The following is a 21,929-nucleotide window of genomic DNA, read 5'->3' on the forward strand; positions in this document are numbered from 1 at the left end:
GGAACAAGATGAAAGCTGACTTAACTTTCAAATCACTGATTTGATTTGATTCATGTGCAATGTAATTATGCTCATTAGGCTCCTAAAGCTTTACTTATTATAATGTAAGTCAGGGTGCTGCAATGCTGAAAGAGAGCACCTGTGCATTTTTTCTCCTTTGAATGCAATAAAAACAACAAGCCTTTCAGGCTTTTTTCAGGAAGATTTGTGTTTGCAAGGTAAGGCTCTTGCAGATTAAATTAAATGTGTGACTTCTCATAGTGGGTGGTTTGCAAACAAAGCTGAGCAACTTCATCCACTGGAATGTCCTTGCATACTTTTTGATGATGGTACCGTTTCAACAAACACAAGACGTCACGTTTAAAAAATTGGGAATTGAATGAAAAAGTCATTCTTATAGGATGAAAGATTATTTTCCTCATCCATCACTTTAAAAGAACAATGGAGAAAAGAAAGATTCAGATATATTACATGGGAAGGAGATTTGAGATGAGTTCAGCCTTTAAATATAATCAGAACTCTTATTGTCTTGTGGTAGATTATTTTCTTTATATGTCACTTCACCCGAAAGGTTATCTGTAATGGTAAGGAAATGTCCTTGCAATTTCCCTCTTGCTCTGATTGGAATGGACCATTTTCCTTGTACGTAAACTTTAAGGAATGTCAAACACAAGCTGAACAACACGTCTCTGGGATTTCCCTGTTTAATTAGCTGCTGCTCTACCAGGAAACACTTTAAAACTGAGTAGTTATTACATCAATCTAGACTGAATATGGTGACATATTAAGTGATCAGGATGTAAATGAGGAATATTGCTTTGAAAGAGCAACATCATAAACATTTATCATTTCAAGTGCATTTTTTCATCCACTTCCTAAAGGAGGGATGCTGCAGGCACAAGCATAATGCTTCAACTGTAGTCATGCAGAAAGCAGGATGCTTAGTGATGTTCTGGTGGCAGTGAAACACATCAACGCACGGTATAAAAATGTAAGAGCTATTTACACACACAGTGTGAATGCTCGCACATATACACATACAGTATATCCAAACACAGTCTGAAAAAATCCCTGTCGTGAGAGTTTACAGTCTGAGGTTCTGGGTGCGGATGTCCTCTCGCTCTACTCTACAGGTTGTTAGTCACTGTGGGTGAAGAACACACACTGCTGTATTCTTTGGTCCGGACAGCCTGTTTATTCACCGAATCCCAATGAAGGAAATAACAAGTTTCTGAAAAACAAAGCCCTGCCCTGTCCTGTAAGGGTTTTAATTCCTCAGCCTGGTTTCTGGTCAAAACTTTATTTATTTGTTAGGGGACAAAGGATTAATCATCAATCAGTTCATTGAAAATAAGGAAGTATTTTCAGAAATGAATACATACAGAGCACTTACCTTACCGACACAGAAAGAGGAAACAGTACTATTTGCTCAAGGAGTTTGCTGCTAGTAACATTTGCTTGCAGATTGTTGTTGATTATCACCTATCCACTTCCCTGTGTTTTGCAGCAGCATCCCTAGAGAACACGCAATGCTAATCATAATCGTTTGTAATTGTGCTAATGAAACATTTCAATTTCCACTTGAATCTACATTAATAAACATCTTTCCCTTAGCTTCAACTCAGTAGTCATTTTCCTGAGTTTGAAAAGTTACAGTTGAGATCTGGAGAACTGAACTCCAAGAAGAAAAGGACTGGGCAGCATGTGTTGAAATGAGTATAAACTCTACTGAGCATCTTATGTGAGTTATTTTTCTCAAGTCCCAGTCATCACTTTACTATCAGAGAATGATATTTAATACATTTAATACAAAATCTCGGTGGTTATCCAAATACCAACATGCAACATTGCCTGTCTTTTTTATATTGGTCAAAGCACTTTGAGCTGCATTCTGTGTAGAGTGGTATATAAATAAAGTTTAGAATAATAATAATTATTATTATTTTTGTTATTGTTATTATATTCTACACATTTTGTCAATAATAAAAGCTAATGATGGACATTTTATCTTATTGTCTTTATGTGATGAGGTGCAACTTGTGTGAGGAAAATGATTTTTGTGCTTGTGACAGTCAATAAATAATAAATACTGGGTCAACTGACATTTCACATTTGTAATGGTCTTTTTTTATTTATAAGCATATTGAAATACTCCTTCTGTAAGACTGGTTGATACCCTTCGTGTGGAACAGTACTAGGAACTCTCATTTCGAGTCATCAAACCAGTTACAATGATGATGATGTAATTGTCCTGCCCCAAAAGGTGCAACAGCAGGAGAGTGAGGGAGAATCAGTGTTTAGAAGAGGATGGGGGAGAAAACACTTGTGTAGTGTAGACTTTGGGTGTGTTAGGGCTTTAAATTAAATAATAATAATAATAATAATAATAATAATAATAATTGTATTATTATACTTCATTTGGTTATGTTTCCTTATTCATCTAAGCTTTGTTCTTACATTTTAAATGATTTTGCCATAATGTGTTGGGCAGACATATATTAATGGTATGAATATTTCAATAAAATAAAACCAATTATATATAATTGAAACTGCTTTTAGAAATAATTTAATGTGATGATCATGTATCATGAAAGTTTATAGAGCGCATTGATGTTATTTAAAATACAACATTTACAAAAATTACAAATGTTCAGGCAATATAGATAAAAAAGAAAAAAAAATATATACATATATATATATATGCATTACATATGATAGTGCATTAGTTTGTGTCCTTTATAGAAATTTCACACAAATATAAAGAGGGTCCTGTATGAAACGTTTAAAAACATGTCTATCAGTGCATCAGACCTTTTCATTTAGCGACTGACTTTACGCTACAGCTGGCAGCATTTCTAAGCTGTGCATTCATGCTATGACCCATTTCTGAGGACTGGACTTTGTTCAGGTGAAACTGTGGCTGGTGTTGAGCTTCCACTTCCTCTCCCTGACTCCGTTGTGTTGTCCTCTCCTGAACTTTGGTCCTGTTGTGTATCTGGCAGATGCAGATCAGGCTCAAAAGCTGGATTGGTCTGCCCCTGTCTGTGTCTCCTCTGAACCTCCTCAAAGATCTGAAGAACCTTCAAAGCAGGCAAACAGATGCAGACAGCATTAGTGTGAGCGAGCTATAAACTCTGTACTCAGAATGAACTGAACAATACATCTATATTACCTTGGATTTAGGAATGAGACCCACTCTGAAGAAACCAATGTGTCCAGTTTCAATCTTAGTACAATCAACTACAGTAGATGCAATGTTCTCTGGGGAGGGGCCATCACAAAGGACACCTTCCACCTAACCAAGCAAAATGCACAGAGTTTACTGCAAAAATCAAAAGACAAGTGCCTCTTGTATTTAATACAACTAAATTATTGTCATTACCTTGTCTCCCAGTTTGGCGTAAACTTGGTTGTGGTGAGTTGTGTCTGCCTCGCCTGTAGGGTTGGCTGAGGTCACTGCAATGGGACCCACCTGCAGGAATAAGACGAGGTTGTATTCACTAAATGCTCTGCTGACAAGGTCATTCAGGGACCTGCAGTGTTTCTCATACACTGACCAGATTAATGAGGTGGGTGGCCACAGCACAGTCTGGGTTTCTGATGGCTATGCTTTGTGGAGTCCCTATGTGTTTGGCAGCATCTCCCAAACCAAAAGTGTCCATCCATGGACCTGTGTGAGAGAGGAAATCAATATGATGATCAAAATACACCCACCATGCAACATAAGGCACCCACACAGGCACAAACACACACATATGCACACAATCTCACACATTCAAAAAGGCAAACATCCTCAAATGCACACCCACCTCTGGGTATAACCATGCTAATGGAGGAGGGCCACGCAGCCTCCATGAAGTCCAGCAGCAGGGGGCTCAGCAGGTGTCGCACCGGCTCCAGCTGCTTGATGGAGGAGATCCACATGGACATGGGTCGGTCCTGCGCCTGCTTCTTCACCCTGAAGTGAAAAACCACAATTAGATGGTAATGAGAGTGAATCATAAAGTGAATGCAGATAAAGGCACGCTCAAGAAAACAATAAACTCACTTGTAGGCTTTAACAACTGCATCAGGTCTGTTGCAAGCTGCCACCAGCACATAGACAGTGTCAGTAGGCATCCCACATATGCCACCATTTTTCATGATTTCTGCAGAGAAAGAAAAGACAAAAAAAATCTCATACCAAGTACATAAAAAAAATGTTTATCTTAGACATCAGAATTGTTGTGTCTTATATTTCACCTGCAATCTGCTGGACAGATGTGGCCTTTCGGGCTGGTACATGTGGACAGACGTGTGCGCCTCCCCCAATGCCACTCAGCTTGACTAAAGGTTTCCCTAAGGGGATCTGAGGGGTCTGGAAGGTACTGTTGAAAATGTGGCTCAGGAAACAATAAAAACTGATGAGACCAAAGATGATGGTGACTCCTATGTCATAACCATAAGGCAGAGCACCCACTGCATCCAGCAGGAAGCTAATGAGGATGAGCTGAAAGGTGAAGGTGTAGGCACACCAGGCGACATTTAGAAACAGTGCTGCAGCTGTCACTAAACAGTTAAACAGCATGAAACTAATGATCCCGACAGCCACATTGAAGCCTCTGGTTTCACCATACAGGCCACCATATCGTGTCAAACCCCACACTGTCCACATGATCCCATAGAAAATGAAAACTGTACTCTCAAAGGTTTTACCCCGAGCGAAAGCAACTGAGCCACAGAGCAGCTGGAGTGCTCCACCAGCCACCACCACCCAGGGCAGAACCAGCACATAAAGAGGATTTCTGTCACCAATTGTGGCAGTGACAGCAAAAGCTGCCAACACATTACAGGCGTGGCCTAACACCTCCGCATCTGCATATTTGGAGTAGCCCAGGTGAGGTGTATGCAGCTCTTTATCGTGTGCTCTGAGGGTAAGTCCCTGCGTCCTGGTTGCTAAAGCTTTGAAATAGCCCTGCCCTGTGGGAATCATGGTACTGGAGACCATATTGAATGTGGCAATTAAAAGCATGCCGGCAGAGACTATGAATATAGCTGCCTGTACACCCTGAGTGCCTCCTTGGAAGAAGCCTTGTGGCTGGGCTGCAATGGCAATACAATAGGCCACAAAGAATAATTGGTAGAGCCCCTCCAGCAAGCTCTTCTGACAACTGAACAGAGCCAAGATGAAGAAAAGCACAGAAAAGACGACAGGGAAGGGAACAGGGGAGAAAGGCTGGATTGAGTAGAACGATAAGAGAGCACTGTAACCTTCTGCAAATTTCAACAGAGCAGTGAAGCCATAAAAAGTGGCAGCTAGTGTGTCCATGGCTCGGTAAAAGAGGACACACATGCCGAGCTGGAAGACTCCAGCTGTCCACAGCCAGGGGACATGGCCGGTGGAGAGTTGGGGGACCACACCTAACAGAGGACAGGCTAACACTGAGGCAGACAACAAGTTCATCACCAAACCCACTGACACTGCATCACCACACCCCTGATTCTGCTCTGTTTTCAGCTCAGCCTTTCTCTTCAGGCCTGTTCCTGGAGGTTCCACTTTACCGTGAGTGATGATGGACAGCAGACGCCCAGAACCAAAGTACACACCCACCAGACAGACGAGGAGGTAGTTAGCAGCTGTGGCAGACTGACCAAAACCTGCAGCTGACAGGCCGGCAATTTGATGGGCACATGCTAAGCTAATACCGATAGCTATGAGAGCTAGAACTGCTTTCTTTACAATGAGTGCAACGCTGCCTATGATGAGCAGAGCTAAAGTGAACGCTGCCAGACCAGGGATCAGAGAGGATCTCAGCTCTGTGGGCTGCAGCACTCCCTGCCCCACCAGGATGTACACCAGACCTGAACCACACCACAGGGCAGAGACGCTCAGACACACAGATGAAAACAGCTGGGCGTGGGACAGACTGCGGCGGATACCTAAGAGACAGAGAGTAAACAGAAGAGAGGGACCAGGGAGAGGATTTCAGTTTTTACACACAAAAACAAAACAATCAACAGCACAAATGAATGACTTCAATAAAACATGTGATACTCAGTCACTGAAACCAACCTGCATACGCTAAGAGGGCTGCAATGATGAGGAGCAGAATCCCCAGTGCAGTTTGGGGGATGAAGTCATTATTGTCGGGAGAGCTGGCATAGTTGTTCACCAGAAGCAGAAGAGAACCTACAAGTTCGAACAAAAGTCATTATATAGAGCCTGCTACTGGTAACAAAAAATAAAGCTAAACTTAGGTGCCATGTTCAATTTTTTTTTTTAAATTTATTTATTTTACATTTTTTTCCCCTCCAATACCAACAGCAGGTGTCTTGCTAAAAGTATGACTAACTAAGAAAGGTACGTTTTAATTCCCACACATGGTTATATTTTATGCAGCATATTAACAATAAATAAAATTGAAAATATCTCCAACAGTTTGTTTGTTGTCGAGAATCTAGCTGGTTTTAGATATTAGTTGTACTTTTTTTTAGATTTCATGTTTTAGCGTCAACAACTTGAAACTCAAACAACACGCTTTTTAAAATTAACCAAATTAACTTGTCACTTTATTTTTAGCATATTGTACCATGACACCTAATTATAAAGAAAAAGCTGGTTTCTGGCTGCTTTTATTTATTTATTTTTTTATTTTTTTTAATGTTCAAACATTATGAAGTCGTAACTGGACAATGAAGATAAAAATCTTACCGCCAGAGATTCCCAGGATACCAACGGACACATGCAGCGAGCCGAGCTGAGCCATAGCAGGAGTGTGTTTCTGGAGACGTGAGGCTGCGCTTTATACGTATGCGTGTGACGTCATGACGCAGCAAAGGAAACCTGAGAGGAGAAGGTGCGCCTCACCGGGAAATAACACGGATCCGCCACTGTACAGGGAGAAAATAGGCTTCTCCCATTATTGATTATCAAGTGTCTTCTAGTCAACTGGCCAACATTATAGGGAAGAATATAAAGTTGGCTCATGGGTGTAAAAGCAAAAACCCACACCTGTGTGATATACATCAAACAGTAATATTACTTAAAGTCTAAATATCAACACGCATTGATGTTAATCATTTAATTTGGAGCTTATAACCAGTAAATAATAAGTAATACAGATCAAGTGATTAATGTAACATATGTGCTTATGTTTTATATTTCTAGATAATTGTTTTGCCTCCGTCTGTCCTCCCTAAGAAAAAAATGAGGAGAATATTAGAGCTAATACAGCTGTTATTTTCTTACATTACTTCAAATGCATTGCTTGAACAAAATATCTAAATGTTTGAGCATCTGACAGCTTTCAACCCTGAAAAATGACTTTTTGTTTTGTACAAGTCTCAACCACAAAGCTTTGAATGTACGCCCTTAATAAATCATTGACCACGTAGTTTAAATGTGTTATCACCTATTTACCTACCTAGCTATTGTTCATTTGAAACATTGAGAGGAATGATTCAGCATTTTCCTCCTCTAGGCAAACCATACATATCCAGCAGTGTTCCTGGTTTCCTGGTGCATGATGTCAGCCTTTTGGACAGCAGGTTGTTGTAGGCGGAGACAGGAGAGGCAGGACTATAAAGAGTCAGTTTCAGAGTTCAGCCAGCACACCTCTACTGAGCAGCCCGATTACACACACACCAGGCCCCCTGCATATACAAGGTGAGATCTGGGACTATCTACACTATCTTTGCTGCTGCTATCTAAACTCAACCATTGCTTTCTATGTAATATTTCATTAACAAACTGGTTGATTTTAGTTAATAATGTTTTGAAAGTAACACTGCCAAGTGCATAAGGGAAATTGGGAAATGTTAAATAAGTGTCTGATACATATTCATTTTCAAGTGCTGCATGTATTTATTTCAGCAGAGAATCAAGCCTCTTCCTGTAACTCCTCTTTACTGGCGTCAACAGTGTTACCTGGCAGCAGTCGCAGCACACCTGAGACTCCTTTCTCACCTGGCTCTTTAAATTTTTAATGTAAACATGTGCAAAAGGTGGCTCAGGCACAGCGCCCAGTTAATCAAATGTCCTTCGTATCTGATAGTGAAACAAATATGGGATAACAGTGTCAAAGTAAGAAAAGTTGTGTTGTCTAGACTATATATCTGTAGTGTCTATATGTGCTTTATGTGTGTGTTTTACAGGAATCATGGTGAAGCGTGTTGCAGTCATTCTCTCAGGCTGTGGCGTCTATGATGGCACAGAGATTCACGAGGCCTCTGCTGTCCTCGTCCACCTGAGTCGTGCTGGAGCAAAAGTAAGGCCAAGAAAAGAAGAAGAATAAATGTATTACGGAGTATTTATCTGTTGTCTTACAGCATCCAGCCCCATTTCGAGGGATTTGCATTATTCATTTCAACTTCCGGTGCATTTATCTACCAATACAACAGCACTATCAATCATAATCCTGACCCATGGAGATAGAGGTGGCTATAATAAAGACTCTAAAAAGATCTGATATAGAACGGTTTACATGTTAGTGTTTCATTTCAGGTGCAGATGTTTGCTCCGAATGCAGATCAGATGCACGTTGTAAATCACTGTGAGGGGAAACCTACAGAGGAGAAAAGAAACATCCTGCAGGAAAGTGCCCGTATCGCCAGGGGTGACGTGACTGATCTGGCCAAGTTAGATGTTTCAGCATTTGATGCAGCCATCATCCCAGGTGAGACAGAGTCAGCTATGAATAAACCTCATAGAGTATGTCATTCTGCATTATATATTTTCACTTTTGTGATATGCTAAATGAATCCTCCCTGTGTGTGTGCTTATTTAGGCGGTTTTGGTGTGGCTAAGAACCTAAGTGACTGGGCAGTGAAGAATAAGGACTGCACCATCCAGCCACATCTGGAGAGGATCATCAAGGCCTTCCACAAAGCCGGAAAGCCGCTGGGCATGTGCTGCATCTCCCCTGTCCTCGCTGCCAAAATCCTGCCTGGCTGCGAGATCACTGTGGGACAGGACAAAGAGTGTGAAAAGTGAGTGACACTGTTTGTCACCATCAGATGTCTATGGATATATACATAAAAAATGAATTCTACAGTTCTGTCTCTCTGTTGTCCTCTTCAGGTGGCCGTATGCCCAGACAGCAGGTGCTATAAAGGAGATGGGCTGCAAACATGTGAACAAGGATGTGGGAGAAGCTCATGTTGATGTCAAAAACAAGCTGGTCACCACCTGTGCCTTCATGTGCAATGCTCCCATTCATCAAGTGTTTGATGGAGTTGGTGTCTTAGTTAAAGAGACACTGAAACTGGCTTAAGAAGCCTCTTCTGGATGTTTGTTTTCATTTGCTTAAAAAGCAGTTATTTGTGATTTTCTTTACAGGAACTGTATTTAATATTAACTTGTTGCACTTATCTCTGAGCATTTGTCTGTTATATAATCAATGTGTTGTTTTGAGATTTTCAATAAAATCTACTCTACAAGTTACATTTTTCAATTATTTTTCCTTAAAAAAAAGAAAACACTTGAAGCCACAGAACATTTACAACATAAATAATGTGGGATAAGTTTCTCATATACACATATTTGGCATATAAAGTTTGGGAAGGGGTAGGAAACATCTGTATCCACCAAATCCTTGGATGGTTTAATGTTTAAGTGGTTTATATTTGTAACTTTGTAACTTTCACTTTGCCTCAACTGCCAGTGAGTTTTAAATAATATCAAAACACAGTAGTTGGTGGGATCACTATGAAAGCAATCGACCAGAAAATCAGGAGGAAAACAGAGAGTGGGGTATTTTTTACAACTGCTGCAGCTCCCACATTTTAGACACAACAAACAGAAACTTTATATTACTGCATTCAGCAGAGTCTCCTCTCTCAGAAAATATGAAGCCTTAGGTGATAGTAGTTAACAATCTTTCACCACAATCTCTATTTTAACCAGGTGTAACTAAAGAGGTGCCATTACTATGGAGACCATCAACTGCAGCTGGGCACACACAATGGATTCATATCTGCTGATTAGACTTGCATGCCCACATGAGCAAACAGACACATAAATAAACAGACAGATACAGAGACACACACTGGTACAAATGTACAAGCAATCTAGTCTAAAATAACAGCCCCGAGCACCAGTCATCATCATTTAAACGCCAGCCCTTCCTGAAACAATGTAGTTTAGCTGCCATGGAAATGACTAAGAGAGAAACATTGAAAGTCTTATTCAGCGTCTTCCTACACATTCTTACCTTTTCCTAAAAACTTTATTTAAACTTCAAACAGGTCACAACTTTATGAACTTTTGTCTGGACTGCAAGAGCAGGGGCAGCCCTATAATGCCCTTGACTGACTGAGTGACCATATTTCCACCATTGGTCAGCCAGAGTCTTTTTTCAAACAAGACAGTTTCTTCAGTATGTGAAAAACATAGAGTTTTTCCAGTTGTTGATTATAGTTTGAGATGTGGATTGTTACATTGTTTAATACAAAAAGTCCAAAGAAGCCAGGAGTTGTGTGTTAATTCCTTCAGCAACTTGGCACTGCCATGATGTTAATTTGACTTTAAAATTCCAATATATCATGTTGTTTGTTCATAAAATATCTAAGTTATGACAAATCATTGTTTCTGTTTAACAAACAATAACAAAAAATAAACATTCAGCAACCTGGTAATTTTTTGCCATATAACATATATTCGCTGTTCATATGATAATATTAGTATGATATGATACTAAAAGTTTTGTGTGTCAGCTGTTTCCGATAAAACTTTAATTTGAGTGAGTGAATTGGGATGTACAGTATGCTTCAACTCAGTTACACAATATGATTCACATTTAAACTTTTTTCACTGCTTACACTATAGTTTGCATTCTTCAGCTCTTTAACTTTTTTCCATCTCTTAATTCCACTTCAACTGCTTCTTCATACAAATTCAAGCCAGCAACGCAGTTTAGCTTCAGCTTGTGCAGAAGTCAGCAATCCCAGTGCAGTTTTTTCAGAAACTGCATTTTCTAGTTAGACACATAGTGTTGTTGCTTCTGGAAGTTTTACCCCTTATTTTGCATAGGAAATGGAGAATGTGCATTTTTAGGGAGAAAAATAAATCTGAAATCCTCTTTTATGGCGTAAAATTTTCTCCACATGGATCAATAAATTGTTGCAGTCCAGAACAGAAGTTGTTAAAGGTCACTTTTGAATACAAACAGTACACTGTTTTCCATTTTGACAGGTTTTTGTGCATTAAATATGCAAAACAATAAACTTGAAGCAGAACAGGGTTTTATAGAGCTCAGTTTGAATTCACCGTGATGAACCATGAAGTAATTATATTTGACTTTGTCTGTGGATAATTTTTGTGTAAATTTCTTTGTTTGTGCCTCAATGCCCTGAAGTGTTCACTTGTGGATTTTTTTTATTCGTTTTACCAAATCCTAAATATGAAAACATACCCCCACACTGTCTTCTGGATCATATATCATCACTTGATTTGACATATATTGATATACAGTTTGTAAAAAAAGTACAACTGAAATTCATTCACTGACCACTGTTAGGTTATTTTCACATTTATTTTAAAGCTTTATGAAACAGTCAAGTTTAATCACATGTGGTACAATACAATGTCTACTTTTTCTAAACAATAAAACAACATCTTATCAATTCACAATCTTTTCACAGTGGAGACATTTTATATATATTTATATATATTATTCATAAATATCGAACAGACATGTGTTGTAAGTATGAAATATTCCTCTAAAGTGTGGAAATAACTGTTCTTGCAAGTAGGAAGAATCCAGAAAGTATTCAAGAGAAATGATTGAATTGATCTGTTCCACAGGCCAGCATTGTGGCAAGAAATTTTCTGGGACGATCAGGATCCTATCAGAAACAGAAAGAGTCAGGATGAATACACAGTGCAAGTGCAAGACCTGCATGGAATACAGGAATAAAGTTATCATCATGTTTGTCTCACCTCTATGGGGTAAGCACAGGTGGGAACATAACGGATCACAAACCCACAGCGCCTCCTCTGGGATGTGTTGGCATCACTGGCATGGACGAGGAGTCCATCATGGATCTTTTAAAAAGACAATCAAAATTCAGGTAAATTCACTTTGAATTGTCCTCAAACCTATTAATAACGAAAGAAAAAAACAATTGAACTCACAGACATCTGCCCAGCCAACAGAGGGCAAAGCACAGCTTCATCAGCCTGCACCAGCTCCTCTGGGATTTCCTGGTTGACATACAGCATGTTTCCAGGGCGAATAGCTTGACGATGGGGCAACATGCCAGAGCAGTGGCTGCCTACAGAGGCACAAAGAAAAAAAAGGTTCAACTCTGTGAAGCAGGTTGTTGATTTTAGAAAGTAAATCTAGTATTGTTATCCCACAATGGAAAATAAGGTAACACTTTTTTTTTTTTTTTTTACATCACATCAGGACAGTTGCTAAAAGGATAAATGTGCAAGAGAAGCATAACTGAGCAGCTGAGGTACCTGGGATGACCCGAAGGGCTCCATTCTCTTTCAGTGAGTCATCTAAAGCAAGCCACACAGAGAGAACAGGGCCACCAGCAATACCCCAATACCTGTGAACACAACAGTTACAGTTAGATTAAACAAAATGAAGAAAAACAAAACCTTTCAGTGTTTTTTTCAGTCTCTAAACTCTACCTCATATCCTGATGCCAGGCCACATATGGAAGTCCGTTCTCTCCAATACTCCCATCAGGTTTGGTTTCTCCTTCATTCTCCTGGATGTTGGCTGGGTTGAGTGCTGGGTATTTGCAGATGAAGCGGGAGTCCAGCAGGATGACGTCAGGGCCCAGGATGGCTTTGATCACTTGCAGGATTCGAGGGTGTTTGGTCAGGCCCATCACCCACGGATACTGAAGGTGAACGTTGTGGAGGCTGTACTGGGTGTACTCTTCACCTGAGGACACACACAAATATATAATGCACCTATTCACTTACAAATAGTGCAACACTCCATTATATCTTTCTTATGCTGTTGAATTTAGTTTCATGTAGAACAAGATGGCAGTGTAGAGATAAATTACAATCACTATGATTGATTTCTACACTCCTTCTTTCTGTGACTAACTTCCAGTCCCGTGTATCTTTCAGTGGTACTTACCAAATTCCTTCTCCAGCTCAGAAAAGGCATGTCTGGCTTCCCTCAACTCCGTCTCATTCAATACAGGCAGTGCTGAGAGAAAGCCCTGCTGGTCATAGATCTCCTGCTGTTTAGCCGTGGATGTAGTCATCTCTATTAGACCGTTTCACTGCTGATGCCTGAGGCTTCCTCCAAAATTTATACGGTAGAAACTGTTTATGGAGTTGGTGGAGGTTGAAGGAGGTGTGGGGACAGAGAGGGGAAAGTGAGGTTTAAAGCAAGAAAATGATATTTATCCCATTTTCCATCTGGTTTTCAAGACAATTTAAACTTCAGCTGTTTATGGAGACATAAAAAGAAAACATGTCCTGCCCACCTGGCCTGATGAGAAAAACATCTAACCACATATAGGTGGGTCACAGGGAACACCACCTTATTTCTCCTGTCCTTGAAGACCAAAATAACCAAGTGACAACACCTAAACCCATCTGAACCCTGTGACCTATCTGAACCAAGTCAATTTTTTCAGGTAAAATTATCTGTTGGCCTAAAACAGGCCCAGAAAAAAAAACATTGCACTTGTTACACTACACAAGGCAAACCTTTTTAAAGTAATTACAGCTGTAAAGTAAGTATTGTATTGTCTACCTGTCTGCTGTTCAGTCTTCTCTTGCTCTCTCTGTGAGTCTGGACTGGATTATATACTGTGCAGAGCATTATCAGGACACTCCACTTCCTTCTTCCTCACCTTAAAATCAGTTCCAAGTAATCTGTCATGTGATTCACATACATTTCAAGAAAAACTAAATAAAACGGGAAAGCCCATTCCATGACGTACCCTTTGCATTGTTGCGCAGACAAGGTGCGTTGAGACACTCAAAGGTGCTCATTAACTAAAGTAACATAAAACCGGGGGCTACATGCCAGGCTGCTGCTATCTGCATGGCTAGTGTCATGTTTTACCACCTGGAAAGAGACAGATTTATGGACACAGAGGCTATTTCTGGCGGCGTCCTTTATTTTGAAATTAGTCCAGACTGACGTGACTGATCACACAGAGACTCATTATTCTGTCAGATGAACTTTTCCAATCATTACATCCTCATATTCAACTTTAGTGAGGGAATGATGACTGATCACAGGACAAAGACAGACAGTATTTCATATTCTGTGTAATGAGTGTGTGAACAGGGCTGGGTCTCTAAGAGGAGACATGATTCTGTTGGTCTCCTTTCACATTAATACACATTTTCAACTCACTATTATTGTTCCAATACCTTAATATTATTATTACAGATAACTTTTTTTCTTGCATGTATAACAGTATAATATGTTAGTGCCCTTTTACATGAATGGTGTGAAAAAAAGGGCTGCCTCTTACTTGTTCACTTGGTGTGTATATTCTACACATCATAAACAAACTGTTAAAGAAAAAAGAATAAGTGATAGATATTTGAGAATAGATACAAGAAACAAGCATCCAAATCTAAACTTCCTTCACAACTAAAAACATATGATGCTTCTTGGAGCCTTTGTGGTTATTGGGATGCCCAGCTGCTGTCATTTTCTTTCTATACTGCGTCAATATGTGTGTAAAAAAAGGTTAACAATGGACCGATCACTAAGTTAACAAAAATTAAAACAAAATAATAGATTACTACTACTTGAATGGTTTACAAAATGCACTGTGTGTCACGTGCTTTAATACAAAGGACCAGTTAAGGATTTTTTTTTTTTCACAGTCTCTGACAGGAACTTTCCAAGGATGCTGAGAAAATGTACCGAAGGAAACCCCTGATCACCAAGTTGTTGTGTGATGATATGTGTCATTAGTTTCAGTGGACCAGTGACTGGGAAAGGAAAGCAGTAAACCTATCAGCTTCCTTCAGTGACAGAGCAAACATTAACTCTGCAGCACACCCCAGGAACAATCCACTGCTCCTCAACAGCTGTTCCCATGGCTTTCTGGTGTCACCGTTAACACATTTATTATGTGTTCTAATGAGACAAGGAAACTGAGAGGATAACATTTTACACAAGTCAAAGTAGTGAAACAAATCTCACAAATAAAGTGATAAATGTGGGCAGCTTCTTCCTGTTGAAGCTGGTAACAGACCACAAACATAATTCGATCAGTTTGTACCATTTATTTTTATTCTGATTATCTATAGCTTTGGAAATGTAAGAGCTTACCATAAACATCAGAATAAATACAGAAATCTAATTTTAGAGAAAATTATATATTAGAAAGAATTATATTAGATACATTAAATATATATGGGTACTAAGGTTAACAACTATATGAGTTACATGATGAACAGAACACAGAACAATTATATTCTACAATTTACCCATTAATCTTGCATTATTTTCACGGAGCTTACCAAGGAGAAACCCTGAAGAACAAGTGTAGCATTTGAGTCCAGGTTTGTTCATATTGGGCTACTTCCATAAACTTTCACTACATGTTAGAGATACAAATCTGGAACTGAACTGCTAAAATTGCATTAAATATTACTTGTGTTGTGGACGTACTGTAGCGTCTCTGTTACATCACTGTGCTGGTTTTCCAAATGAGAGTGAGCGTAAATCATTGACACATTCATGATTTTCATTTTCACAGGTTTAAACTCATGATCTTAAACGTTATGTACTGTGTGTGCTGATCATGATGATCATGGTTTTCCCTCCCTCTGGACCTCAGTCTGACTCTTTGTCCCGGTTCAGGTGCTTGGGGCAGAGCGGGTGGTGCTGTTTTCTTTTCTCTCCACTTTGTGTCCTCTTGTCTCCCCCTACTGGCTGCTGCTCATTATTGCAGCGGTGGACAAGCACAGGGTCCTTGTTTTGAGGCGTTTTCTTTAACAACAGCCTTTGCAGCATCTGTTTGTCGGACCGCTCCCGTCTGAAGTCGTCCTCGTAAACCTTGAGCTGTAGCAATGTCAGAAGTACAAAAAAAAATGAACAGATAAAACACCTCGAGGATATTTATACATATATATTTTGAAAACAGGTTATTTTGAGCTCCTGGTGGAGATGTGGAGCTGTGAAAATATCTCATCAAGGGCTTAGGAGGAGGTTTATTTATTTATGTGTTTATTTAATTAGACTTCATTTTAGAACATATGATTACTATACTATGCTTAAACTGCTGCTGTCCTCCATATACACTACACATTTAACCATATTTAACTTACGCGTCCCACATTTAACCAGTTCAACATGGCACTGAAGTCTCTAGTTTGATTGACACAACTAATACAATTATTTTTCAGTTGCCAAAGCACAATTTTTTTTTGGATGAAGACTATTCTGCAGATACATATAATAATTTATGTTTATGCGTGAATGTGTAGGTGTGTGTCATATGCATTTTTTGTGTGTGTTTGTGTGCATGAGTGCAGACAATTAAAACACTACCTGCTCTTGCAGTAGTGCCACCTGTTGACGCATCTCCTCCCTCTTCCTCCTCAGCCTGCGGTTCTCCTGCAGTGTGTGTTTGTGGTCGTTATGCTCCGTCTGATATTCTGCTTCATAAATCTGGGTCTGCTGATACAACACATCAATATGGCAGTGAGCCACTATCAAAGCAATATCTCGTGATCTACAGAGATTTCTTGTTATTCAGTGGGCAAATTTCATAGCGGTACAGAGCCACCACTTGGTGGTGCAGTTCACCATCTGATTGCTCCTTCTAAGCATTAAGCAAATCTTTCCCTGGCAACAGTGAGTTGACATCAGTTCTGCTCTCATCACAACAGAAATGGGAACATTTTTGATGCTGTTCTGAAGAGAGCAACCCACCTGACATCTTAGTGCCTCCAGCTGCTCTTTTAGATCATGCACCTCTTGCTGGGAGTCTCCCAGTGCTCCCAGTGGGATACTGCTGCTCTGGCTTTTTCCCTGCCATCCTGCGTCTGGGCTTGCAGTTCGGGAAAAGGAGGAGGGAGGGTTGTATCCAGATAAGTGGCTGGGTGACAGGCTGGGATCTCTGGTTGGTGGATTGCTGGACACAGGACTGCTTACCACAACACTGAAGCTGCCCTTTAGTTAAAACAGAAGACAAAGTGATGATAAGAGAATACTGACAGAAATTAAAATGCACAAACTGATCAAGTGCACAGACCCACTGACAGCTACCTGTCTGGCAGTTGTGCAGGCTCCCTCTGGGTTTTGCATCCTGCTCTCCAGCAGCCTGATGTATTCTTGCAGCTCTTGGTTCTTCTTCAGCTCCTGCATCAGAGCCTGCTCATAGTACTCTTTTGCACTCTGTAGTGAAACAGTAAACATTACACATGAGACCACAAATGTTATCTACCACTATGTAAACCTGCTGGATGATAACCCACAGTTTAGGAATTCCCCCATGTAATGTACATACACCCACTTTTGAGGGTATACACCAGTTTAGGGGCTTTTGTTGCATGCTTGAAGTACTTGTGTGTGTTTACCTGCTGGTGCTCTACTCTGAGCAGCAGTCTGCTGTTGAGCTGTTTGATGGCAGTGTTCTCCAGCTCCAATGACTCAAGTCTCTGCTGTAGACCCAGTGTGGCACTGCGGTACACCTGGTCCCAGTCCTCATTCAGCTTCATCAGCTGCAACACCACCACCAACATCATCATCACATAATCATCACTGCCATTGCCTCCACTGCGGCCACTGATAGCATCATTCATTTCATCATTACCGCTGCCATTTGTCAGTGTGTCCTAACAGCAACATGTGCATCAGGAAGTGAATTCAGGTCACCGAGGTGAGACGCTCCACACTCACTAAATACCTGCCAGTTGAGACAATCATTTTCAGTCGCCTCCATTTTTTCAAAGCAGCAACTAATTAAAATCGGGAAGCCAAGGTTGTATAATTGTGAAAGATTTTACTTAAATGATGATTCTTCACAGCTGAGCAGCAGTTTTCACACAACACCCACAGTCCTCCTCTGGTATTCAGAGAGAACTAAATGTAATTGCCAAGATCAGCAATAAGGTGATGTTGTACCTCTTTGTTGACTCTGCGGAGCTCAGTGTTCTTGTTCAGCAACAGCAGTTTCTCCTGGTCCGTGGAGGTGACTGTCATACTCTCTGTGATCAGAGTGACTTGCTCCTCTGTGGACAGCAACCTGTCACCCACCGGACTCACATCCTCCGTCCTGCACACACACATACACACATACACACAAGCACACACACACATATGCAGTTTATACATGGACACATACGTAGAGGATATGTGCCATAAATAAAGTCATGATGATGAACATTAGCTGAAGGTTTCCAATAATAAGCAAACACATGTACACACACAAGAACGTCAGGGTACTTTTGAACACCCACTCGCATAGAGTGCACTTACAGAGAATCGAATCGGAGTTATTATGCACGCCCACGCACACACATGCATGCACAGTCACATTATGCACTCAAGACACTCAGATACACACACACACAGAGTGGTCCATTTCTCTGCATCTGCTCTCCTGGCCAATCAAAACCTGTGTTTGCTATCAGATGCATTTGTACATTGATAGCCTCTGGAAACAATGTGTGATGATCCCAGGAAAATTGTTGATTTCTGTTAAAACACTTGGAGAAAAGGAAAATATTTGCAAAGATTAATTAGTCAAACCAGCTTCCTTTCCACCAGCCCTGTTGTGAGGTCTTGTCCAAAAGGAATAGCTGACAGAGAGGCAGCGGAGAGCCCAGGGGAAGAACACACAACTCAGCATGTAGCCCCCGGGGCTTTTTCACACAAACATACTGTAGGATTGCCGTAACCTCACAGAGCTAAGTGCTACAAAGAATCGATCACCTCTGATCCCCCTTAAGGCTGAACTCCCCCGCAAACACATGCTTTCATCCACTTACGTAGTGTCCTGCTATGTGAAAACTGGTGTTACACAATTTCAGAGAGTTACATCTACAGGTCGAGATAGTACAAATATCAGGATATAGGTCTATTTCAGGCTAAAATGACATTTAAGGATTCTGCAGTTTTCACAACACATAGCCCCCTGAGACATCATGGAAATATGAGATTAGAAATTCTTCACTGTCCTCTTAAGCTGAAAGGTATACTCTCATGTCATGTCTCATGGCTACAGCCAGCAGTGGGTTAGCTTAGTTGGTATTAAGACAGGAAACAGGGGGAAACAGCTACACTTGCTCTGTCCAAAGGTAAAAAACCCAACTAGTTGCAGTTTTACAAGGGGGTTATGTGTGGGACTATTTCTCAGCTGGGACTGGTGATTTTCTGGAGTTTCCACTGGCTGCCTGGCAATGTCACAGTGATGAGCCCCCTGTAAGATCATAACTTGTTGTTACACTTTCATTCTTGGTAAGGGGGTTAGCAGGCTTGTTGTTTCCCCATATTTCCAGTCTTTATGCTAAGATAATCTAACCAGCTGCTGGCTATAGCTTCATATTTTTCATGTAGCCTACAGAGAGTGGTGCCAATCTTCTCCAACTCTTGGAAGGAAAGGTAATTACTATGTCTCTCAAAATGTTAAATTATTTCTAAAAGAAAGCTTCTCAAAGCCCCTGGATAATGTTAAAAAAGTGTTTTCAGAATCAAAACAAGGGCATTTTCTCTTATTAAGAACCATATGTCATCCCTCTGGATTCAACAAGGGAGGAAAGGGCTTTAATGAAGGTTGTTTATGGCCACTATTGAGTGAGTCATCCACACTGAACCAACATGGTCTGTGGTGTAGGATGAAAGCAGAAGCTGTCATGAAATGGAATCTAATTCTAGTGGCCAGTATGAGCAAAAAATCTCACATACTCTGCCTTGGCATGTCAGCATTGTGTATTCAGCCATCCCACTGGGACCACACCATGCTCAGTGTCTCATGATGCAGAGCCCCTTCTCTCTGACAGCTGATATACACTGAGTGACCCAGTTTCACAAGTTTTCAGTCGAATCCCATGGTAGGACACCAAAATGCCACCACTTCCTACAGCAATATGCTAATTCACTGTCATGGCATATGATAAAGAGAAAGATAATATCGTTCCTTTTTGCTGATGGCAACTCTGACAAATATCACTCTCGATAGATCTTTGATGGCTGCAGTCAGATGCCCTCACAGAGGAGAGAAGTGTGGAGTTTCACAATTCAACATGGTTATTTTAAGGCAGACCAATCATTTGTGTAGGTAGTATAGTTAGGGCACTTACCAAGTGTGCCCACATTAAAAACCATTACTATTAGTCACTTAAATATAACCGACATTATATAATAGATAAAATTTTTATATGATGGTGTATCAGTATTGTGAAATCATGAACTGAAGCCTACATCTTTATGACCTCACTGGAAACTCCGCGGTCACTCTTTATTCCTCCTCTCACTAAACTTCTACATAAAGCGTCTCTGAAAAAATGATCAGAAATCCATCTTATCTATACTGTAAATTTTAAATGGTTTCTACAATTTCACAGATTACAGATAATGATCTGATATTGATCTTTAACTGTAAACCTAAGTAGGCTTGCTAGACTAAAAACATGGGTTGGATTTGATTATAGGAATCCTTGTACTACTTAATACGATGCCAATAAATACAACCTTACTGCTTATTGTATAATATTTAATATTTGTTGTCACTCAACAGAGGTGTTGATTTAATAACATTTGAGGCTGTAGTTGGTGGAGTTCTTACATTGGATTATGTATCATACTATCAGGTGTTCCTGTTTTTTGTCCACTCCGTATGTGTAACAATGCAAACATACATACCATAATGCTTCAGCTGATTTATGCTTCTCTTCTCTCTGAGGGAGGCTGCTGTCAATCTCAGGCAAAGTATCTTTCTGTGTTTCTGCTGCTGCTGACGAGGAGGATAATGATGAAGATGACAAAGACAGCACGTCTCCATCCATGACTGATGAAATCTTCAAATCCTCATAAAGTCTGAAACAAAATTAAAGCTCCGCTGTACGCACAGGGTGAAGCTTCTTTTCAGAAATCCTCCGCCAAGCATGTGGTGGAAAGTAAATACTGTCGTCAGTACTGATACGTAGCAAAAGAGGAAGTTGCCGAGACCAAGCGCCACATGATGCGAAGTTTAGAGAATAGGAAGTGACACAACCAAACTGTTTCAGCTTTATGTTAAAGAGGGCCTGTCCCTCTGTGGTGAATTGTCTAAACTAATGTGCCTCACACAATGTGATCATAATTTTTACTGAGTTGACATGGTGTTTAGTTCTGACATTATTTGGAGAATCAGGGAAACTCCACTCAGGGGTAGGAAGTTTGTGTATGAGTGTGTGTGTGTGTGTGTGTGTGTGTTTATGTTTGTGTCTGTGTGCTGGGAGACTGTTGCCTGTTAGCTGAGCTATTGCGTCTGTAAACGAGCAATTCAGGAAAGAGCTGAGAAGGGGTGGGGTGGGGGGGCTGAATAGATATACATAATTTCTGCATGATTATATATTACAGGACGTGTAATTGATAATAATGGCAACACATACATTTATTCATGACAAATAATGATAGGGTCAAGCTGATTGCATTCACCAGTCTGCTCATTACTGGGATTGAGGGAAGTGGGCTGCAACAGGTTAATTAGTAAATCACATGTTCATCCAAGGGACAATCAAGTAAATTAAAGGATTTTTGTTAATTATGTTCCCCTTAGTCAGGCTAAGCTGTCTTTTATTAACACTAAGAGAATTAATTTGCCAACCTCGTTTGTTACACGTTCTCCTCCACCGACTGAGTCCAATAGATTCAAGGCCACTTTGGGTAATGCCTGAGAAATAGGTCCCAAATGAAAAAGACAAGAGCTGCAGTGTATAAAAATATCCTGCTCTAAAGCTGGTGACGATCCCTGATAATTTATGTTCAGTCAAGAGTTATAAGTAAGTAGAAACA

At 40.3% G+C, this 21,929-nt stretch overlaps 4 protein-coding genes across 5 annotated transcripts; 1 reads left to right on the plus strand and 3 right to left on the minus strand.

The window, feature by feature from the left end:
• Positions 1–2,535: 2,535 nt before the first annotated feature.
• LOC139605797 (uncharacterized) lies at positions 2,536–6,832 on the minus strand. The gene is made up of 9 exons (XM_071457584.1): positions 6,692–6,832; positions 6,053–6,169; positions 4,243–5,919; positions 4,049–4,148; positions 3,810–3,958; positions 3,558–3,670; positions 3,383–3,472; positions 3,173–3,295; positions 2,536–3,080 (listed from the first exon to the last, which is right to left on the minus strand). The coding sequence occupies exons 1-9, from the start codon at positions 6,744–6,746 to the stop codon at positions 2,874–2,876; spliced, it is 2,631 nt and encodes an 876-aa protein (XP_071313685.1). The 5' UTR covers positions 6,747–6,832; the 3' UTR covers positions 2,536–2,873.
• Positions 6,833–7,495: 663 nt separating this feature from the next.
• LOC139605800 (glutamine amidotransferase-like class 1 domain-containing protein 3, mitochondrial) lies at positions 7,496–9,421 on the plus strand. The gene is made up of 5 exons (XM_071457586.1): positions 7,496–7,645; positions 8,134–8,246; positions 8,483–8,654; positions 8,766–8,967; positions 9,059–9,421. Exons 2-5 carry the CDS (start codon positions 8,139–8,141, stop codon positions 9,249–9,251), a joined length of 675 nt encoding a protein of 224 aa, XP_071313687.1. The 5' UTR covers positions 7,496–7,645; positions 8,134–8,138; the 3' UTR covers positions 9,252–9,421.
• Positions 9,422–11,503: 2,082 nt separating this feature from the next.
• Positions 11,504–13,789, minus strand: LOC139605949 (L-threonyl-[L-threonyl-carrier protein] 4-chlorinase-like). The gene is made up of 7 exons (XM_071457854.1): positions 13,710–13,789; positions 13,083–13,273; positions 12,620–12,878; positions 12,443–12,534; positions 12,113–12,252; positions 11,918–12,022; positions 11,504–11,823 (listed from the first exon to the last, which is right to left on the minus strand). Exons 2-7 carry the CDS (start codon positions 13,210–13,212, stop codon positions 11,749–11,751), a joined length of 801 nt encoding a protein of 266 aa, XP_071313955.1. The 5' UTR covers positions 13,213–13,273; positions 13,710–13,789; the 3' UTR covers positions 11,504–11,748.
• Positions 13,790–15,193: 1,404 nt separating this feature from the next.
• Positions 15,194–21,067, minus strand: LOC139606149 (TNFAIP3-interacting protein 1). 2 transcript variants are annotated; one of them, XM_071458178.1, is made up of 7 exons: positions 20,796–21,064; positions 18,057–18,207; positions 17,510–17,653; positions 17,199–17,327; positions 16,863–17,102; positions 16,479–16,604; positions 15,194–15,989 (listed from the first exon to the last, which is right to left on the minus strand). In XM_071458178.1, exons 1-7 carry the CDS (start codon positions 20,936–20,938, stop codon positions 15,762–15,764), a joined length of 1,161 nt encoding a protein of 386 aa, XP_071314279.1. In that variant the 5' UTR covers positions 20,939–21,064; the 3' UTR covers positions 15,194–15,761. The 2 variants fall into 2 exon arrangements, with proteins under 2 accessions (XP_071314279.1, XP_071314278.1); XM_071458177.1 differs by having other exon boundaries at positions 15,618–15,989; positions 16,479–16,607; positions 20,796–21,067.
• Between the last annotated feature and the right edge of the window lie 862 nt (positions 21,068–21,929).

Source organism: Trachinotus anak, unplaced genomic scaffold (assembly GCF_046630095.1).
Source record: "Trachinotus anak isolate AG129_WGS33_773 ecotype Australia unplaced genomic scaffold, CSIRO_AGI_Tana_v1 ptg000021l, whole genome shotgun sequence".
NCBI lineage: Eukaryota > Metazoa > Chordata > Actinopteri > Carangiformes > Carangidae > Trachinotus > Trachinotus anak.